Genomic DNA, 19,941 nt, shown 5'->3' with positions numbered 1-19,941 from the left:
GAGAGACAGTGAAGGGGGCAGAGAGAGAGAGAGACAGTGAAGGGGCAGAGAGAGAGAGAGACAATGAAGGGGGCAGAGAGAGACAGTGAAGGGGGCAGAGAGAGAGAGACAGTGAAGGTGGCAGAGAGATATAGAGACAGTGAAGGGAGCAGAGAGAGAGAGATAAGAGTGAAGGCGGCAGAGAGAGAGATAGAGACAGTGAAGGGAGCAGCGAGAGAGAGAGAGACAGTGAAGAGGGCACAGAGAGAAACATAGACAGTGAAGGGAGCAAAGAGAGAGAGAGACAGTGAAGGGGGCAGAGAGAGAGAGAGACAGTGAAGGGGGCAGAGAGAGACTGTGAAGGGTTGCAGAGAGAGAGAGACAATGAAGGGGGCAGAGAGAGACAGTGAAGCGGGCAGAGAGAGAGAGACAGTGAAGGGGGCAGAGAGAGAGAGACAGTGAAGGGGGCAGAGAGAGAGAGAGACAGTGAAGGGAGCAAAGAGAGAGAGAGACAGTGAAGGGGGCAGAGAGAGAGAGAGACAGTGAAGGTGGCAGAGAGAGAGAGAGACAGTGAAGGGAGCAGAGAGAGAGAGAGAGACACTGAAGGGAGCAGAGAGATAGAGAGACAGTGAAGGGGGCAGAGAGAGAGAGACAGTGAAGGGAGCAGAGAGGGAGAGAGAGAGAGAGAAAGTGAAGATAGCAGAAAGAGAGACAGTGAAGGGGGCAGAGAGAGAGACAGTGAAGGGGGCAGAGAGAGTGAGAGACAGTGAAGGGGGCAGAGAGAGAGAGAGACAGTGAAGGGGGCAGAGAGAGATAGACAGTGAAGGGGGCAGAGAGAGATAGACAGTGAAGGGGGGAGAGAGAGAGAGACAGTGAAGGGGGATGAGAGAGAGAGAGACAGTGAAGGGAGCAGAGAGAGAGAGAGACAGTGAAGGGAGCAGTTAGAGAGACAGTGAAGGGAGCAGAGAGAGAGAGACAGTGAAGGGGGCAGAGAGAGAGAGAGAGAGAGAGAAAGTGAAGGTAGCAGAAAGAGAGACAGTGAAGGGGGCAGAGAGAGAGACAGTGAAGGGGGCACAGAGAGTGAGAGACAGTGAAGGGGGCAGAGAGAGAGAGAGAGACAGTGAAGGGGGCAGAGAGAGAGACAGTGAAGGGAGCAGAGAGAGAGAGAGAGACAGTGAAGGGGGCAGAGAGAGAGAGAGAGACAGTGAAGGGGGCAGAGAGAGAGAGAGAGACAGTGAAGGGGGCAGAGAGAGAGAGAGAGATAGTGAAGGGGGCAGAGAGAGAGACAGTCAAGGGGGCAGAGAGAGAGAGAGAGAAAGTGAAGGGGGCAGAGAGAGAGAGAGAGAGACAGTGAAGGGAGCATAGAGAGAGAGAGAGACAGTGAAGGGAGCAGAGAGAGAGAGAGAGACAGTGAAGGGGCAGAGAGAGAGAGAGACAGTGAAGGGGGCAGTGAGAGAGAGAGAGACAGTCGAGGGGGCAGAGAGAGAGAGAGACAGTGAATGGGGCAGAGAGAGAGAGAGACAGTGAAGGGGGCAGAGAGAGAGAGACAGTGAAGGGGGCAGAGAGAGAGCGAGACAGTGACGGTGGCAGAGAGAGAGCGGCAGTGAAGGGAGCAGAGAGAGAGAGAGACAGTGAAGGGAGCAGAGAGAGAGAGAGACAGTGAAGGGAGCAGAGAGAGAGTGAGACAGTGAAGGGGGCAGAGAGAGAGAGAGACAGTGAAGGGGGCAGAGAGAGAGAGAGACAGTGAAGGGGGCAGAAAGAGAGACCGTGAAGGGGGCAGAGAGAGAGAGAGAGACAGTGAAGGGAGCAGAGAGAGAGAGACAGTGAAGGGGGCAGAGAGAGAGAGAGAGAGAGTGAAGGGGGCAGAGAGAGAGAGAGACAGTGAAGGGGGCAGAGAGCGAGAGACAGTGAAGGGGGCAGACAGAGAGAGAGACAGTGAAGGGGGCAGAGAGAGAGAGAGAGAGAGTGAAGGGGGCAGAGAGAGAGAGAGACAGTGAAGGGAGCAGAGAGATAGGGAGACAGTGAAGGGAGCAGAGAGAGAGAGAGACAGTGAAGGGAGCAGAGAGCGAGACAGTGAAGGGGGCAGAGCGAGAGAGAGAGACAGTGAAGGGAGCAGAGAGAGAGAGACAGTGAAGGGAGCAGAGAGAGAGAGAGAGATAGTGAAGGGAGCTGAGAGATAGAGAAACAGTGAAGGGGGCAGAGAGAGAGAGAGACAGTGAAGCGGGTAGAGAGAGCGAAAGAGACAATGAAGTGGGCAGAGAGAGCGAGAGAGACAGTGAAGGGGGCAGAGAGAGGGGGAGACAATGAAGGGGGCAGAGAGGGAAAGAGACAGTGAAGGGGGCAGAGTGAGAGAGAGAGAGACAGTGAAGGGGGCAGAGAGAGAGAGAGAGACAGTGAAGGGGCAGAGACAGAGAGAGACAGTGAAGGGGGCAGAGAGAGAGAGAGAGAGAAAGTGAAGGGAGCAGAGAGAGAGAGACAGTGAAGGGGCAGAGAGAGAGAGACAGTGAAGGGGGCCGAGAGAGAGAGAGAGACAGTGAAGGGGGCAGCGAGAGAGAGACAGTGAAGGGGGCAGAGAGAGAGAGAGAGAGACAGTGAAGGGGGCAGAGAGAGAGAGAGACAGTGAAGGGGGCAGAGAGAGAGCGCGACAGTGAAGGTGGCAGAGAGAGAGCGACAGTGAAGGGAGCAGAGAGAGAGAGACAGTGAAGGGAGCAGAGAGAGAGAGAGAGACAGTGAAGGAGGCAGAGAGAGAGAGAGTGACAGTGATGGGGGCAGAGAGAGAGAGAGAGACAGTGAAGGGAGCAGAGAGAGAGAGAGACAGTGAAGGGGGCAGAGAGAGAGAGACAGTGAAGGGAGCAGAGAGAGAGAGACAGTGAAGGAGGCAGAGAGAGAGAGGGAGACAGTGACGGGGGCAGAGAGAGACAGAGAGACACTGAAGGAGGCACAGAGAGAGAGAGAGACAGTGAAGGGAGCAGAGAGAGAGAGAGACAGTTAAGGGGGCAGAGAGTGAGAGAGAGTGAACTGGGTAGAGAGAGTGAGAGAGACAGTGAAGGGGGCAGAGAGAGAGAGAGACAGTGAAGTGGCAGAGAGAGAGAGAGAGACAGTGAAGGGGGCAGAGAGAGAGAGAGAGACAGTGAAGGGAGCATAGAGAGAGAGAGAGACAGTGAAGGGAGCAGAGAGAGAGAGAGAGACAGTGAAGGGGCAGAGAGAGACAGAGACAGTGAAGGGGGCAGTGAGAGAGAGAGAGACAGTCGAGGGGGCAGAGAGAGAGAGACAGTGAAGGGGGCAGAGAGAGAGAGAGACAGTGAAGGGGGCAGAGAGAGAGAGACAGTGAAGGGGCAGAGAGAGAGCGAGACAGTGAAGGTGGCAGAGAGAGAGCGGCAGTGAAGGGAGCAGAGAGAGAGAGTGACAGTGAAGGGAGCAGAGAGAGAGACAGTGAAGGGAGCAGAGAGAGACAGTGAAGGGGGCAGAGAGAGAGAGAGACAGTGAAGGGGGCAGAGAGAGAGAGAGACAGTGAAGGGGGCAGAAAGAGAGACAGTGAAGGGGGCAGAGAGAGAGAGAGAGACAGTGAAGGGAGCAGAGAGAGAGAGACAGTGAAGGGGGCAGAGAGTGAGACAGACAGTGAAGGGGGCAGAGAGCGAGAGACAGTGAAGGGGGCTGACAGAGAGAGACAGTGAAGGGGGCAGAGAGAGAGAGAGTGAAGGGGGCAGAGAGAGAGAGAGACAGTGAAGGGAGCAGAGAGATAGGGAGACAGTGAAGGGAGCAGAGAGAGAGAGAGACAGTGAAGGGAGCAGAGAGCGAGACAGTGAAGGGGGCAGAGCGAGAGAGAGAGACAGTGAAGGGAGCAGAGAGAGAGAGAGACAGTGAAGGGAGCAGAGAGAGAGAGAGAGATAGTGAAGGGAGCTGAGAGATAGAGAAACAGTGAAGGGGGCAGAGAGAGGGAGAGAGTCAGTGAAGGGGGCAGAGAGAGAGAGAGACAGTGAAGCGGGTAGAGAGAGCGAAAGAGACAATGAAGTGGGCAGAGAGAGCGAGAGAGACAGTGAAGGGGGCAGAGAGAGGGGGAGACAATGAAGGGGGCAGAGAGGGAAAGAGACAGTGAAGGGGGCAGAGCGAGAGAGAGAGAGACAGTCAAGGGGGCAGAGAGAGAGAGAGAGACAGTGAAGGGAGCAGAGAGAGAGAGAGACAATGAAGGGAGCAGAGAGAGAGAGAGAGACAGTGAAGGGGCAGAGACAGAGAGAGACAGTGAAGGGGGCAGAGAGAGAGAGAGAGAGAAAGTGAAGGGAGCAGAGAGAGAGACAGTGAAGGGGCAGAGAGAGAGAGACAGTGAAGGGGGCAGAGAGAGAGAGAGAGACAGTGAAGGGGGCAGCGAGAGAGAGACAGTGAAGGGGGCAGAGAGAGAGAGAGAGAGACAGTGAAGGGGGCAGAGAGAGAGAGACAGTGAAGGGGGCAGAGAGAGAGCGCGACAGTGAAGGTGGCAGAGAGAGAGCGACAGTGAAGGGAGCAGAGAGAGAGAGACAGTGAAGGGGGCAGAGATAGAGAGAGAGACAGTGAAAGGAGCAGAGAGAGAGAGAGAGACAGTGAAGGGAGCAGAGAGAGAGAGTGACAGTGAAGGGAGCAGAGAGAGAGCGAGACAGTGAAGGGGGCGAAGAGAGAGAGAGAGACAGTGAAGGGAGCAGAGAGAGAGAGAGAGAGACAGTGAAGGAGGCAGAGAGAGAGAGAGTGACAGTGATGGGGGCAGAGAGAGAGAGAGAGACAGTGAAGGGAGCAGAGAGAGAGAGAGACAGTGAAGGGGGCAGAGAGAGAGAGAGACAGTGAAGGGGGCAGAGAGAGAGCGCGACAGTGAAGGTGGCAGAGAGAGAGCGACAGTGAAGGGAGCAGAGAGAGAGAGACAGTGAAGGGGGCAGAGATAGAGAGAGAGACAGTGAAAGGAGCAGAGAGAGAGAGAGAGACAGTGAAGGGAGCAGAGAGAGAGAGTGACAGTGAAGGGAGCAGAGAGAGAGCGAGACAGTGAAGGGGGCGAAGAGAGAGAGAGAGACAGTGAAGGGAGCAGAGAGAGAGAGAGAGACAGTGAAGGAGGCAGAGAGAGAGAGAGTGACAGTGATGGGGGCAGAGAGAGAGAGACAGTGAAGGGAGCAGAGAGAGAGAGAGACAGTGAAGGGGGCAGAGAGAGAGAGAGACAGTGAAGGGAGCAGAGAGAGAGAGACAGTGAAGGAGGCAGAGAGAGAGAGGGAGACAGTGACGGGGGCAGAGAGAGACAGAGAGACACTGAAGGAGGCAGAGAGAGAGAGAGACAGTGAAGGGAGCAGAGAGAGAGAGAGACAGTTAAGGGGGCAGAGAGTGAGAGAGAGTGAAGTGGGTAGAGAGAGTGAGAGAGACAGTGAAGGGGGCAGAGAGAGAGAGAGACAGTGAAGTGGCAGAGAGAGAGAGAGAGAGACAGTGAAGGGGGCAGAGAGAGAGAGAGACAGTGAAGGGAGCAGAGAGAGAGAGAGAGTGACAGTGAAGGGAGCAGAGAGAGAGAGAGGGGAAGGGGCAGAGAGAGAGATAGAGGTGCTGAGAAAGAGGGGGACAGAAAGAGAGAGACAGTGAGACTGATGGAGAGAATGAGATAAAGAACTGGGAGTGAGAGACTGCGAGAATGAATAATTAAGTGTGGAAATGACGGGGAGGGTAGGATTGACAGAGTGCAACAGAGACAGAAAGTGAGACATTCTGTGGGGTGGCGCCACCTCTCTGTGGCTTCCAGCAGTTTGTCATACCACCATAAGGTGGCAGCTTGAGCTCAAGCATGGCCTAAATGCAAAGTTTGGCCAGACACCTCAGGCTTCAGTCAGGCCTGCACCCCGTGAATGGCAGTGTCTCTTCCTGTGGTCGACCTGAGCAGAAAGATTAAACGCCCAAGAGAAATCATGTTGAAAGAGACCTCACATCATGGGGGCCCCATGCGGGGATGTATGTCCAATCCAAAACTCCTTCAGCCCCTTCAGAATATCATCAAAATCAGTTTGAAGGCATGTTATATGCTGTCAAGCCAGGCTTCATTGTATACTTTTTTCGTTATTCCAGACATTCTTCCAATCGGACTAATCATCGGTGTCACCGTGGGGCTTGGGATCTTGCTGACCATCCTCTTCACCGTTCTCGCTGTCGTCCTCTATCGCAGACGGAAGCGCAGTGAGTGACCTCACCGGGCACGCCCCCAATCCACCTTCCCTCGGGGCGGCTCGGTAGCACAGTTGATTCACAGCTCCAGGGTCCCAGGTTCGATTCCCGGCTTGGGTCACTGTCTGTGCGGAGTCTGTACGTTCTCCCCGTGTCTGCGTGGGTTTCCTCCGGGTGCTCCGGTTTCCTCCCACAGTCCAAAGACGTGCAGGTTAGGTGGATTGGCCATGATAAATTGCCCTTAGTGTCCAAAAAGGTTGGGTGGGGTTATTGGGTTACGGGGATGGTGTGGAGGTTGGGATTAAGTGGGGTTCTCTTTCCAGGGGCCGGTGCAGACATGTTGGGCCGAATGGCCTCCTTGTACACTAAATTCTATTATTCCCCTACTACAATCCCTCTTGCCTCCATTCTCATTCACGCACAATGCCCCTCCACACTTCTAATCCATCGCCTCCAAATCCAGCCCCTACGATACAAGCACCCAACCACTCCTCCAATTCCAACACCTCAGAGTGTTTGATGGGGACAGTGTAGAGGGAGATTTACTCTGTATCTAACCCTGTGCTGTACCTGTCCTGGGAGTGTTGATGGGGACAGTGTAGAGGGTGCTTTACTCTGTATCTAACCCCGTGCTGTACCTGTCCTGGGAGTGTTTGATGGGAACAGTGTGGAGGGAGCTTTACTCTGCATCTAACCCTGTGCTGTACCTGTCCTGGGAGTGTTGATAGGGACAGTGCAGAGGGAGCTATACTCTGTATCTAACCCCGTGCTGTACCTGTCCTGGGAGTGTTTGATGGGGACAGTGTAGAGGGAGCTTTACTCTGCATCTAACCCTGTGCTGTACCTGTCCTGGGAGTGTTGATAGGGACAGTGCAGAGGGAGCTTTACTCTGTATCTAACCCCGTGCTGTACCTGTCCTGGGAGTGTTTGGTAGGGACAGTGCAGAGGGAGCTTTACTCTGTATCTAACCCCGTGCTGTACCTGTCCTGGGAGTGTTTGATGGGGTCAGTGTAGAGGGAGCTTTACTCTGTATCTAACACTGTGCTGTACCTGTCCTGGGAGTGTTGATGGGGACAGTGTAGAGGGTGCTTTACTCTGTATCTAACCCCGTGCTGTACCTGTCCTGGGAGAGTTTGATGGGGACAGGGTAGAGGGAGATTTACTCTGTATCTAACCCCGTGCTATACCTGGCCTGGGAGTGTTTGATGGGGACAGTGTAGAGGGAGCTTTACTCTGTATCTAACACTGTGCTGTACCTGTCCTGGGAGTGTTTGATGGGGACAGTGTAGAGGGAGCTTTACTCTGCATCTAACCCTGTGCTGTACCTGTCCTGGGAGTGTTGATAGGGACAGTGCAGAGGGAGCTCTACTCTGTATCTAACCCCGTGCTGTACCTGTCCTGGCAGTGTTTGATGGGGACAGTGTAGAGGGAGCTTTACTCTGCATCTAACCCTGTGCTGTACCTGTCCTGGGAGTGTTGATAGGGACAGTGCAGAGGGAGCTTTACTCTGTATCTAACCCCGTGCTGTACCTGTCCTGGGAGTGTTTGATAGAGACAGTGCAGAGGGAGCTTTACTCTGTATCTAACCCCGTGCTGTACCTGTCCTGGGAGTGTTTGATGGGGTCAGTGTAGAGGGAGCTTTACTCTGTATCTAAGCCAGTGCTGTACCTGCCCTGGGAGTGTTTGATGGGGACAGTGTAGAGGGAGCTTTACTCTGTATCTAACCCCGTGCTGTACCTGTCCTGGGAGTGTTTGATGGGGTCAGTGTAGAGGGAGCTTTACTCTGTATCTAACCCGTGCTGTAGCTGTCCTGGGAGTGTTTGATGGGGACAGTGTAGAGGGAGCTTTACTCTGTATCTAACCCCGTGCTGTACCTGTCCTGGGAGTGTTTGATGGGGACAGTGTAGAAGGAGCTTTACTCTGTATCTAACCCGTGCTGTAGCTGTCCTGGGAGTGTTTGATGGGGTCCGTTTAGAGGGAGCTTTCCGCTATGTCATGTGCATTGGTGTTTTGCTATTGCAGGTCGGAAGGATGTTACTCTGGGGAAGACCGATATCAAGGTCGAGACCGTGAACAAGGATTCACAGCTGATGAGCAAGGAGATGGATGAGGAAGAATCTAACATGTCGACTGCGACACGTGTGTTTAAGGCCATGTACTCGGTATGCATTTCCTGCTGGCTTTCCAGCACATAGGGGATGCAATTTAATGGCCGCATTGCGCGATTCAGGCAGCCGGTTAAATCGCAGGAGAGGCGAAAATCGGGATCTGCTTTGGGCGTGAATCGGTTCCTGATCTAACCTGCCCGCTCCCGGTGGCGGGTCCGGATTCCTGCCCAAACGTGGCGAGATGCCAATTGACACCAATTAAGACCAAACTCCAGCGCTCGAAGGCGCCATTTAGCACAAACTTGGAGCAGACGTCACGGCACCTGGGAGGCTCTGCACAGGTATTGGAGACCCCCTGGCTGCTGAGGGACAAGGCAGTGTGGTACACTGGCTCTCCCTCTGGCACCTGGCCACCCTAACACTGCCAGGCTGGCAGGGGCACTGCCAAGATGCCCAGGTGGCACTGCCAGGCTGGCAGGGGCACCAAAAATGAGCCCAGGTGGCACTGCCAAGGGCCGGGCCCATGAAAAGGGGGGGATGAGGGGGTATGAAAGGTGGACATGGGGTGAACGGTGGTGGTCCTGCAAGGGGGGCGGTCTGCCCATCTTGACACACCTCGTGAGATCTAATGGAAGCTGACGAGACATCGCCATCTGAATCTTGCCCATTGTGGGCGGGATCAGTGTTGGCAAATCAGGATATGACAGCGAGGCAGCTAGCCGTCGTCGAATATGCATTCGCCTGATCTACCAAAGTCCTGTCATCTAACCCCTTTGACTCAGAGATATGAGGTGAGTGCCGTTCATTGCTGTTCCCCACAAACAGGGACCAGGCGGATGGTACTAGGCGGGATTTCCCAGGGGATCAGGCTCTGCCCGTGTGAAGTGAGGGGGGGCAGAGATCGGGACACCATTTAAAACTGCCGTCCTGATCTCCACCTTCACTGAGGAGATCTGGCGAGCGGCGTTCCTCAGTGTAGGAAACAGGACTAAGTGCGGTCTCCGTGGAACTTCCCCACTGAGACCCCGAATTCCAACAAAGTTCCGATTGCTAGTGTGGTTTTTCTCGACGCTGCGAGAAACAGCCGGCTTAGATCACGTCCCGAGTGTGGGTAAATACCGGTGAGAATCTCACCCAAAAGGCCGACAGGAAACACTCTGCCAAACCCGCCCAAAATGACACTTAGAAATGTTTCCGTTAAATCGCGCCTGATGCCTATCTGAGCAAGCGGTGTTTGTCTCTGTCTCTGCCTGTCAGGGCAAGAGTTTCCTCGCATCCCGCCATGTGTTTCTCGGCGGCGGAGGTGCCCCGCTGTTACCAACGGGATTTCCCGTTAACTGTACCCCTCGTCGCCGGGAAACCTGTGCGCCGTCGGTGGGACCGGAATATCCTGCCGGTAAATCCTGCCCACTGTCTGTCTCTGTCTGTGAGGAGGAGACAACTGAACACTACTCAGTTTTCCTGCCTGCCTCACTTCGATATTCCGAGAGGGTGGCACGGTAGCACAGTGGTTAGCACGGTTGCAGGGTCCCATGGTCGATTCCCCGCTGGGTCATTGTCTGTGCGGAGTCTGCATGTTCTCCCCGTGTCTGCGTGGGTTTCCTCCGGGTGCTCCCACAACTCCCGAAAGAAGTGCTGTTAGGTGAATTGGACATTCTGAGTTCTCCCTCTGTGACCCGAACAGGCACCGGAATGTGGCGACTCGGGGATTTTCACAGTAACTTCATCGCAGTGTTAATGTAAACCTACTTGTGACCCTGATAAAGATTATTATTATATTCTAGGAAACAGTTGCACATTAGTCTCTCTCTATTCCCACAGGCCTTCCAGGACGATATGGATTTGAAGGCGGATCTCCGATCGGACACACTGGACACCCGGGAAGATTGCGAGTTGAAGGTACGGAACCCCTTCCCTCAGCATCAGATTTGATCCTCCCCTCTGTCCCCTCCCTCCCCGCCCCCTCAGTCCCCCTCCTCCTCATTTCCTCTCCCCCTCCCCCTCAATCTCCCTCAAATCCCCTCCCCACCTAGCCCCCTCTGCCTATTTTTATTTCCTAAATGCTAAGAAATTAGAGAGTGTAGATGTACAGAGGGACCTGCGTGTCCTTGTCCATAAGTCACTGAAGGCTAACAAACTGGTGCAGCAAGCTGTGAGGAAGGTCAATGGGATGTTAGCCTTTATCACAAGAGGATTTGAGTACAGGAGAAGTGAGGCCTTGCTTCAATTGTACAGAATCCTGGCTCGACAGCACCTGTGCCGTTTTGGCCCCCTTGCCCCAGAAAGGGTGTTATCGCCATCGAGGGAAGATTCACCAGACTTGTTCCGGGGATGGCGGGACTGTCTGATGGAGAGAGATTGGGCAAACTGGGCCTGCATTCTCTGGCGTGTGGAAGAATGAGAGGTGATCTCACTCAAACCAACAAAACCCTGAAAGGAATAGACAGGGTCGGCAGGTGAGATGTTTCCCTGAGTTGGGAAGTCAAGAACCAGGAGACACAATTTCAAAATCTGGGAGATGTCACTAAGGCCGGAGATGAGGAGAAATGTTGTTAAGGTTGAGGACTCCTGGGTCTGTACTCGTTGGAGTTTAGAAGGATGAGGGGGGATCTTATTGAAACTTACAGGATACTGCGAGGCCTGGATAGAGTGGATGTGGGGGGATGTTTCCATTGGTAGGAAAAACTAGAATCAGAGGACACAGTCTCAGACTGAAGGGACGATCCTTTAAAACTGAGATGAGGAGGAATTTCTTCAGCCAGAGGGTGGTGAATCTGTGTAACTCTTTGCTGCAGAAGGCTGTGGAGGCCAAATCACTGAGTGTCTTTAAGACAGAGATAGATAGGTTCTTGATTAAGAAGGTCATCGGGGGTTATGGGGAGAAGACAGGAGAATGGGGATGAGAAACATATCAGCCATGATTGAATAGCGGAGCAGACTCGATGGGCCGAGTAGCCTAATTCTGCTCCTATGTCTTAATGTCTTACCCAGAGGCTGGTGAATCTTTGTAATTCTCTATCCCAGGGGGCAGTGGAAGCTCAGTCACTGAGTACGTTTAAGGTAGAGATTGATTCATTTCTGATTGAGAATAATGTAAAGGGTTATGGGGACAGTGAGTGCAAAAAGCATTGAAGTGTCCAATCAACCATGATTGTATTGAATAGCGGAGCAGGTCTAATGGACAAAATGGCCAACTCCTGCTTCTCTGGGTAGCACCGTGGATAGTATCCTGGAGTCAAACGTAGCTGCCTCTGGGCCTCAGCTCAGCTGAACCAGCGAACGGGTACCTGTGTAACTCTTCTGTCAACTCCTATGTTCCCCCCAACCTCCTCCGTAATTTGGGGTCAAACCTAGGAGGGGGCAGGAACAGAAGGTGGAAAGACCGAGTGTAGAGAGTGAGTTCTCCCAGTGAGACAGAGAAGACAGCCAGGAGTGAGGCAGCAAAGAGTGAGTTTGGGAATTTGAATCGAGGTGGGAATTCAAAGCTGGGTTGGGAGGAGGTGCTTTTTGTGACTGGTAAGTAGTGTTTCTGTTTTTCTGTTTCTTTTCATTGGTATATTTATTCATTTTTTTCTTCATTGTTTATTTCTTTATTTAAATTTTTTCTGGGGAAATTGAAATTGTTGAAGTTAACCAAAGGTTTAAGACATGGCAGGAGATCTCAGACCCGTGTCATGCTCCTCGTGTGCGATGTGGGAGCTCAGGGACACGTCCACTGTCCCTGGTTCCTTCACGTGCATGAAGTGTGTCCAGTGGCAGCTCCTGTTAGACCGCTTGACGGCTCTGGGGCTGCGGATGGACTCACTTTGGAGCGTCCGCGATGCTGAGGACGTCGTGGATAGCATGTTTAGCGAGTTGGTCACAACGCAGGTGAAAGGTACTGAGGGAGATAGTAAATGGGTGACCAAAAGACAGAGCAAGAGTAGGAAGGCAGTGCAGGTGTCCTCTGCGGTCATCTCCCTGCAAAACAGATATACCGCTTTGGATACTGTTGAGGGAGATGGCTCACCAGGGGAAGGCAGCAGCAGCCAGGTTCATGGCACCGTGGCTGGCTCTGCTGCGCAGGAGGGCGGGAAGAAGAATGGCAGGGCTATAGTGATAGGGGATTCAATTGTAAGGGGAATAGACAGGCGGTTCTGCGGACGCAATCGAGACTCCAGGATGGTATGTTGCCTCCCTGGTGCAAGGGTCAAGGATGTCTCGGAGCGGCTGCAGGACATTCTGGGGGGGGGAGGGTGAACAGCCAGCTGTCGTGGTGCACATAGGCACCAACGATATAGGTAAAAACTGGACGAGGTCCTACAAGCTGAATTTAGGGAGCTAGGAGTAAACTAAAAAGTAGGACCTCAAAGGTAGTAATCTCAGGATTGCTACCAGTGTCACGAGCAAGTCAGAGTAGGAATGTCAGGATAGAGAGGATGAATACGTGGCTCGAGAGATGGTGCAAGAGGGAGGGATTCAAATTCCTGGGACATTGGAACCGATTCTGGGGGAGGTGGGACCAGTACAAACCGGACGGTCTGCACCTGGGCAGGACTGGAACCGATGTCCTAGGGGGGGGTTTTGCTAGAGCTGTTGGGGAGAGTTTAAACTAATGTGGCAGGGGGATGGGAACCGATGCAGGAAGTTGGAAGGTAGTAAAACAGGGACAGAAATAAAAGGCAGTAAGGGGGAAAGTGTAAGGCAGAGAAGCCATAGTCAAAAATCAAAAAGGGCGACAGTACAAGGTACAGTGACTTGAGGGGAGCTCAGTGAATAGGACCAGGAATACTAAAAGAAATAAAACGGGAAGTGAAAACATCAATGGTAAGCGACGCGGCAGGTTGTTACAGGAAGATATGGGTTCGAAGACAAGGAAAATTAGGAGAAAGGTTAAGAGGAAATATAACTTAGGAGAGGTTACTGATCGAGGTGTTAAGATTAAGAACAGAGGTAAAAAAGCCAACATAAGTGTACTTTACCTGAATGCTCGTAGTATTCGGAATAAGGTAAATGAGTTGATGGCGCAAATCATCGTGAATGACTATGATTTAGTGGCCATTACTGAAACATGGTTAAAGGATGGTCACGACTGGGAGTTAAATATCCGAGGGTATCAAACTTTTCGGAAGGACAGAGTGGATGGTAAGGGAGGTGGTGTAGCTCTGTTATTTAAGGATGACATCCGGGCAACAGTAAGGGATGACATTGGTGCTATGGAGGATAAGGTTGAATCCATTTGGGTGGAAATCAGGAATAGTAAGACGAAAAAGTCACTGATAGGAGTAATCTATAGGCCACCAAATAGTAACATTATGGTGGGGCAGGCAATAAACAAAGAAATAACAGATGCATGTAGATGTAGAGTAGACAGTCAGAGACTTTTTCCCCGGGTGGAACACACCATTACAAGGGGACATAAATTTAAGGTGAAAGGTGGAAGATATAGGAGGGATATCAGAGGTAGCTTCTTTACCCAGAGAGTAGTGGGGGCATGGAATGCACTGCCTGTGGAAGTAGTTGAGTCGGAAACATTAGGGACCTTCAAGCAGCTATTGGATAGGTACATGGATTACGGTAAAATGATATAGTGTAGATTTATTTGTTCTTAAGGTCAGCACGGTAGCATTGTGGATAGCACAATTGCTTCACAGCTCCATGGTCCCAGGTTCGATTCCGGCTTGGGTCATTGTCTGTGCGGAGTCTGCACGTCCTCCCCATGTCTGCGTGGGTTTCCTCCGGGTGCTCCGGTTTCCTCCCACAGTCCAAAGATGTGCGGGTTAGGTGAATTGGCCAATGATAAATTGCCCTTAATGTCCAAATTGCCCTTGGTGTTGGGTGGAGGTGTTGAGTTTGGGTAGGGTGCTCTTTCCAAGAGCCGGTGCAGACTCAAAGGGCCGAATGGCCTCCTTCTGCACTGTAAATTCAATGATAATCTATGATTAATCTAGGACAAAGGTTCGGCACAACATCGTGGGCCGAAGGGCCTGTTCTGTGCTGTATTTTCTATGTTCTATGTTCTATGTAGAAATGGTACAGCAGTTATCATGGGGGATTTCAATCTACATGTTGATTGGTTTAACCAGGTCGGTCAAGGCAGCCTTGAGGAGGAGTTTATAGAATGTATCCGCGATAGTTTCCTCGAACAGTATGTAATGGAACCTACGAGGGAACAAGCGGTCCTAGATCTGGTCCTGTGTAATGAGACAGGATTGATTCAGGATCTCATAGTTAGGGATCCTCTCGGAAGGAGCGATCACAATATGGTGGAATTTAAAATACAGATGGAGGGTGAGAAGGTAAAATCAAGCACGAGTGTTTTGTGCTTAAACAAAGGAGATTACAATGGGATGAGAGAAGAACTAACTAAGGTAGACTGGGAGCAAAGACTTTTTGGTGAAACAGTTGAGGAACAGTGGAGAACCTTCCAAGTGATTTTTCACAGTGCCCAGCAAAGGTTTATACCAACAAAAAGGAAGGACGGTAAAAAGAGGGAAAATCGACCGTGGATATCTAAGGAAATAAGGGAGAGTATCAAATTGAAGGAAAAAACATACAAAGTAGCAAAGATCAGTGGGAGACTAGAGGACTGGGAAATCTTTAGGGGGCAACAGAAAGCTACTAAAAAAGCTATAAAGAAGAGTAAGATCGATTATGAGAGTAAACTTGCTCAGAATATAAAAACAGATAGTAAAAGTTTCTACAAATACATAAAACAAAAAAGAGTGGCTAAGGTAAATATTGGTCCTTTAGAGGATGAGAAGGGAGATTTAATAATGGGAGATGAGGAAATGGCTGAGGAACTGAACAGGTTTTTTGGGTCGGTCTTCACAGTGGAAGACACAAATAACATGCCAGTGACTGATGGAAATGAGGCTATGACAGGTGAGGACCTTGAGAGGATTGATATCACCAAGGAGATAGTGATGGGCAAGCTAATGGGGCGAAAGGTAGACAAGTCTCCTGGCCCTGATGGAATGCATCCCAGAGTGCTAAAAGAGATGGCTAGGGAAATTGCAAATGCACTAGTGATAATTTACCAAAATTCACTAGACTCTGGGGTGGTCCCGGCGGATTGGAAATTAGCAAACGTGACACCACTGTTTAAAAAAGGAGGTAGGCAGAAAGTGGGTAATTATAGGCCAGTGAGCTTAACTTCGGTAGTAGGGAAGATGCTGGAATCTGTCATCAAGGAAGAAATAGCGAGGCATCTGGATGGAAATTGTCCCATTGGACAGACGCAGCATGGGTTCATAAAGGGCAGGTCGTGCCTAACTAATTTAGTGGAATTTTTTGAGGACATTAACAGTGCGGTAGATAACGGGGAGCCAATGGATGTGGTATATCTGGATTTCCAGAAAGCCTTTGACAAGGTGCCACACAAAAGGTTGTTGCATAAGATAAAGATGCATGGCATTAAGGGGAAAGTAGTAGCATGGATCGAGGATTGGTTAATTAATAGAAAGCAAAGAGTGGGGATTAATGGGTGTTTCTCTGGTTGGCAATCAGTAGCTAGTGGTGTCCCTCAGGGATCAGTGTTGGGCCCACAACTGTTCACAATTTACATAGATGATTTGGAGTTGGGGACCAAGGGCAATGTGTCCAAGTTTGCAGACGACACTAAGATAAGTGGTAAAGCAAAAAGTGCAGAGGATACTGGAAGTCTGCAGAGGGATTTGGATAGGCTAAGTGAATGGGCTAGGGTCTGGCACCCCACCCAACACTATGGGCAATGTTGACAAATGTGAGGTTATCCATTTTGGTAGGAATAACAGCAAAAGGGATTATTATTTAAATGATAAAATATTAAAACATGCTGCTGTGCAGAGAGACCTGGGTGTGCTAGTGCATGAGTCGCAGAAAGTTGGTTTTCAGGTGCAACAGGTGATTAAGAAGGCAAATGGAATTTTGTCCTTCATTGCTAGAGGGATGGAGTTTAAGACTAGGGAGGTTATGCTGCAATTGTATAAGGTGTTAGTGAGGCCACACCTGGAGTATTGTGTTCAGTTTTGGTCTCCTTACTTGAGAAAGGACGTACTGGCACTGGAGGGTGTGCAGAGGAGATTCACTAGATTAATCCCAGAGCTGAAGGGGTTGGATTACGAGGAGAGGTTGAGTAGACTGGGACTGTACTCGTTGGAATTTAGAAGGATGAGGGGGGATCTTATAGAAACATATAAGATTATGAAGGGAATAGACAGGATAGATGCGGGCAGGTTGTTTCCACTGGCGGGTAAAAGCAGAACTAGGGGGGCATAGCCTCAAAATAAGGGGAAGTAGATTTAGGACTGAGTTTAGGAGGAACTTCTTCACCCAAAGGGTTGTGAATCTATGGAATTCCTTGCCCAGTGAAGCAGTAGAGGCTCCTTCATTAAATGTTTTTAAGATAAAGATAGATAGTTTTTTGAAGAATAAAGGGATTAAGGGTTATGGTGTTCGGGCCGGAAAGTGGAGCTGAGTCCACAAAAGATCAGCCATGATCGCATGGAATGGTGGAGCAGGCTCGAGGGGCCAGATGGCCTACTCCTGCTCCTAGTTGTTATGTTCTTATGTTCTTATTCGAGGGATAATCCACAATGGGGTGTCTCGGAATGAAGGGGGAGTCAATTGACAAGAGTTTATGGTTCACTGAGGCAGAACTTTGGAGCAGCACGGTAGCATTGTGGTTAGCACAATTGCTTCACAGCTCCAGGGTCCCAGGTTCGATTCTGGCTTGGGTCACTGTCTGTGCGGAGTCTGCACATCCTCCCCGTGTGTGCGCGGGTTTCCTCCGGGTGCTCCGGTTTCCTCCCACAGTCCAAAGATGTGCAGGTTAGGTGGATTGGCCGTGCTAAATTGCCCTTAGTGTCCAAAATTGCCCATAGTGTTGGGTGGGGTTACTGGGTTATGGGGCTAGGGTGGGTGTGGACCTTGGGTAGGGTGCTCTTTCCAGACTCGATAGGCCGAATGGCCTCCTTCTGCACTGTAAATTCTATGATCTATGAACTTGGAGGGCAGCATCTACAAACTGTGCCAGGGCAATGTGGGCACCTTGGTGGGCGTGGGAAGGGGCTATGGGTGTTCCGATAAGCTATATGGAGGGTGTTTGACCCGATAGGTGCCAGCAGCATTTAACTGACCCCCGTTTTTATTTTGTTTCCTCTCCCCAACTTGCCTCAGGACCCGACGAACGGCTATTACAACGTGCGGGCTCAGGACGATCGGCTGCCATCGCGGACACTGCTCTACACAGACTATGGGCCAGCCCCCCCGGTACCCCGTTACGAACCCCGGCCCCCCTCCCGCCTGTCGCACGCCAGTGGCTACGGCACGGTAACAGGTACCCCGCTGCCCGCCTCCTGCTACGGGCGCCTGCCGGACTACGCGGGCGAGGGCCCGGGAGGGGGCGAGGGGGCCAGCCAGCTGTCGTTTGATGCCTACGGCTACCCGGGGTACCCGCCTTGCGGGCTGGCGGGCTACGGGAGGCCGGGCAACCTGGAACGCCTCTTCGACCCCGCCGCCAAGTTCGCTGGTGCGTCCCGCTACTCGTACTCATCTTCTCAGCAGTCGGAGCACGGGCGGCCCTATCAGCAACGCATGCAGACGCACGTGTGACACCGTCTCCTCCCCTACCCCTCCACCCACTTCACACCAGCCTTGGTAGACCGTCCGATTTCTGACCCCCTCCCATGCACCTCTTCTGCCCCTCCCCCCCCCCCCCCTCGCCATGGATGCCTCCTGTCCAGCACACGTGCTGTCGTCTCCACAGTCAACTACCTAAAGGGTGGACGAAGACTGCTCCTTGCAGGATGAGGCAAAGGGCAGGAGGAGGAATTCCGAGGGCTGGGTGGAGTTGTGGACAAGGAGGAGAGAAGCAGTGAAACAGCTTTGCCTCCTTCACTTACTGCCTCCCCCCCCCCCCCCCCCCCCCCCCCCACACTCACCCAATCTCCCCCACGGGCTTCAAGGGGGCAATGAAGGACTGATGAATGCCCTCTCTACATGTGCCTTTTGAATTGTGACCAATCAGTGTTGAGGAAGCCAGGTGGTGAATGGAAGGCGGGGCTTCTCAAAGCAGCCAATCAGTATTACGCCGATTGAAAGGCCAAGAGCGTCCCCTGACTCTCGCTGCAATGGGGTGGGGTGGTAGAGGTGATATCGTCACTGCACCAGTAACCCCAAGGCCCGGGGGTAATGCACCCGGGTTCCACTCCCACCCACAGCACACTTCAATCTGGAATTAAAATTCTCGTGAAGACCACGATACCATTGTCAATTGTCGTAAAGACCCATCTGGTTCACTAATGTCCTTTCGGGAAGGAAATCTGCCGCCCTTACCTGGTCTGGCCGACATAACTCCAGACCCACAGCAATGTGGTTGAGTCTTAAATGTCCCTCTGAAATGACCTAACAAGCCACTCAGTCCAAGGGCAATTAGACATGGACCATGGCCGGACCACCCAGAGACACCCACATCCCTTCAATGAATTAAACCCCTCCCCCCACACCAACACGGAGCCCCTCCACGCAGAGAGGACCCCTCCAGACCTCTCCACACCCCTCCTCAATCCTAATCCCCTCCTGAATTTCCCCACCTCTGTCCAACTCCCCATCCCTTCAATCCTCCCCCTCCTCTCCAAAACCCCTCCCCCAATCCCCCTACACTCCAAATCCCCCTCCCCAATCCCCCTCCCCACCAATCCCCCTCCTCTTTCAATCCCCGTCCCCTCCCCAATCCCCCTCCCCAGTCCCCCTCCACTCAAATCCCTCTCCCCTCCAATCCCCCTCCCCCTAATCCCACTCCCCCTAATCCCCCTCCCCTCCAATCCCCCTCCCCTCCAATCCCCCTCCCCTCCAATCCCCCTCCCCTCCAATCCCCCTCCCCTCCAATCCCCCTCCCCTCCAATCCCCCTCCCCTCCAATCCCACTCCCCTCCAATCCCCCTCCCCCAATCCCCCTCCCCCCCCAATCCCCCTCACCTCCAATCCCTCACCTCCAATCCCCCTCCCTTCTAAAACCCCCCTCACCTCCCATCCCCTCCAATGTCCCTCCCCTCCAATCCCACCCTTCTCCAATCTCCCTCCCCTCCAATCCCATTCCCCTCCATTTGGCCACCAACCCAAGATCCTCTGAGTGACCCGGCTCTGCCGATCCACCTCCTCCACCCTCAAGGTTACATCCAGTGAGTCTTGGACAACGTTGATGAGACGCTCTCTGTCCTTCCAATCAGCGATGGGGAATTACCGCTTCCTCCCAGCCCTCTGGACCTGTCTGTATATATTTCTCTCCGCTGCGGTATTTTATATAAACTTTGTATATATTTATATAAATATATATATATATATATATCACTCTATCACAGGGACTGCACCCACAATCTGCACCGAGGAATGGTGAAGCTCGGTTGCTGACTTTGGGAATGAGCAAGCTGTAAACATTCCACTCACACCCACACACAGGGAGCTGCAGTTGATGGTGACAGTGTGCAGGTCCCTCCTTACCCATTCCCTGTTGTCGTTGATGAATCATTTCAATTCCCCTCTGGGCTTCCTCCAGGCAGACCAGATCCAGCTGAGTCAGCAGGGTGTCAATCGCCCAGCATTTAGACATTTTCCCCAAGTCCCCGTCACGCAGTACAGGTCTGATAGGGCAGTGCAGAGGGAGCTTTACTCTGTATCTAACCCCGTGCTGTACCTGTCCTGGGAGTGTTTGATGGGGACAGTGTAGAGGGAGCTTTACT

The 19,941-nt window shown here is 52.2% G+C and overlaps 1 protein-coding gene across 1 annotated transcript in view; it reads left to right on the top strand.

Moving 5' to 3' along the window:
* Positions 1 to 19,051, top strand: part of LOC140411414 (kin of IRRE-like protein 1) — an 84,287-nt gene extending 65,236 nt beyond the window's left edge. Inside the window, exons 5-8 of the mRNA XM_072500522.1 lie at positions 6,040 to 6,147; positions 8,158 to 8,297; positions 10,065 to 10,142; positions 17,382 to 19,051. Of these exons, the coding sequence (XP_072356623.1) occupies positions 6,040 to 6,147; positions 8,158 to 8,297; positions 10,065 to 10,142; positions 17,382 to 17,816 (761 nt within the window). The 3' untranslated portion in view covers positions 17,817 to 19,051. The remainder of the gene's footprint in view (positions 1 to 6,039; positions 6,148 to 8,157; positions 8,298 to 10,064; positions 10,143 to 17,381) is intronic.
* Positions 19,052 to 19,941: the final 890 nt, after the last annotated feature.

Source organism: Scyliorhinus torazame, chromosome 4 (assembly GCF_047496885.1).
Source record: "Scyliorhinus torazame isolate Kashiwa2021f chromosome 4, sScyTor2.1, whole genome shotgun sequence".
NCBI lineage: Eukaryota > Metazoa > Chordata > Chondrichthyes > Carcharhiniformes > Scyliorhinidae > Scyliorhinus > Scyliorhinus torazame.
Note: the sequence above shows the minus strand (reverse complement) of the source record. Positions and strands in the feature narration are given on the sequence as shown.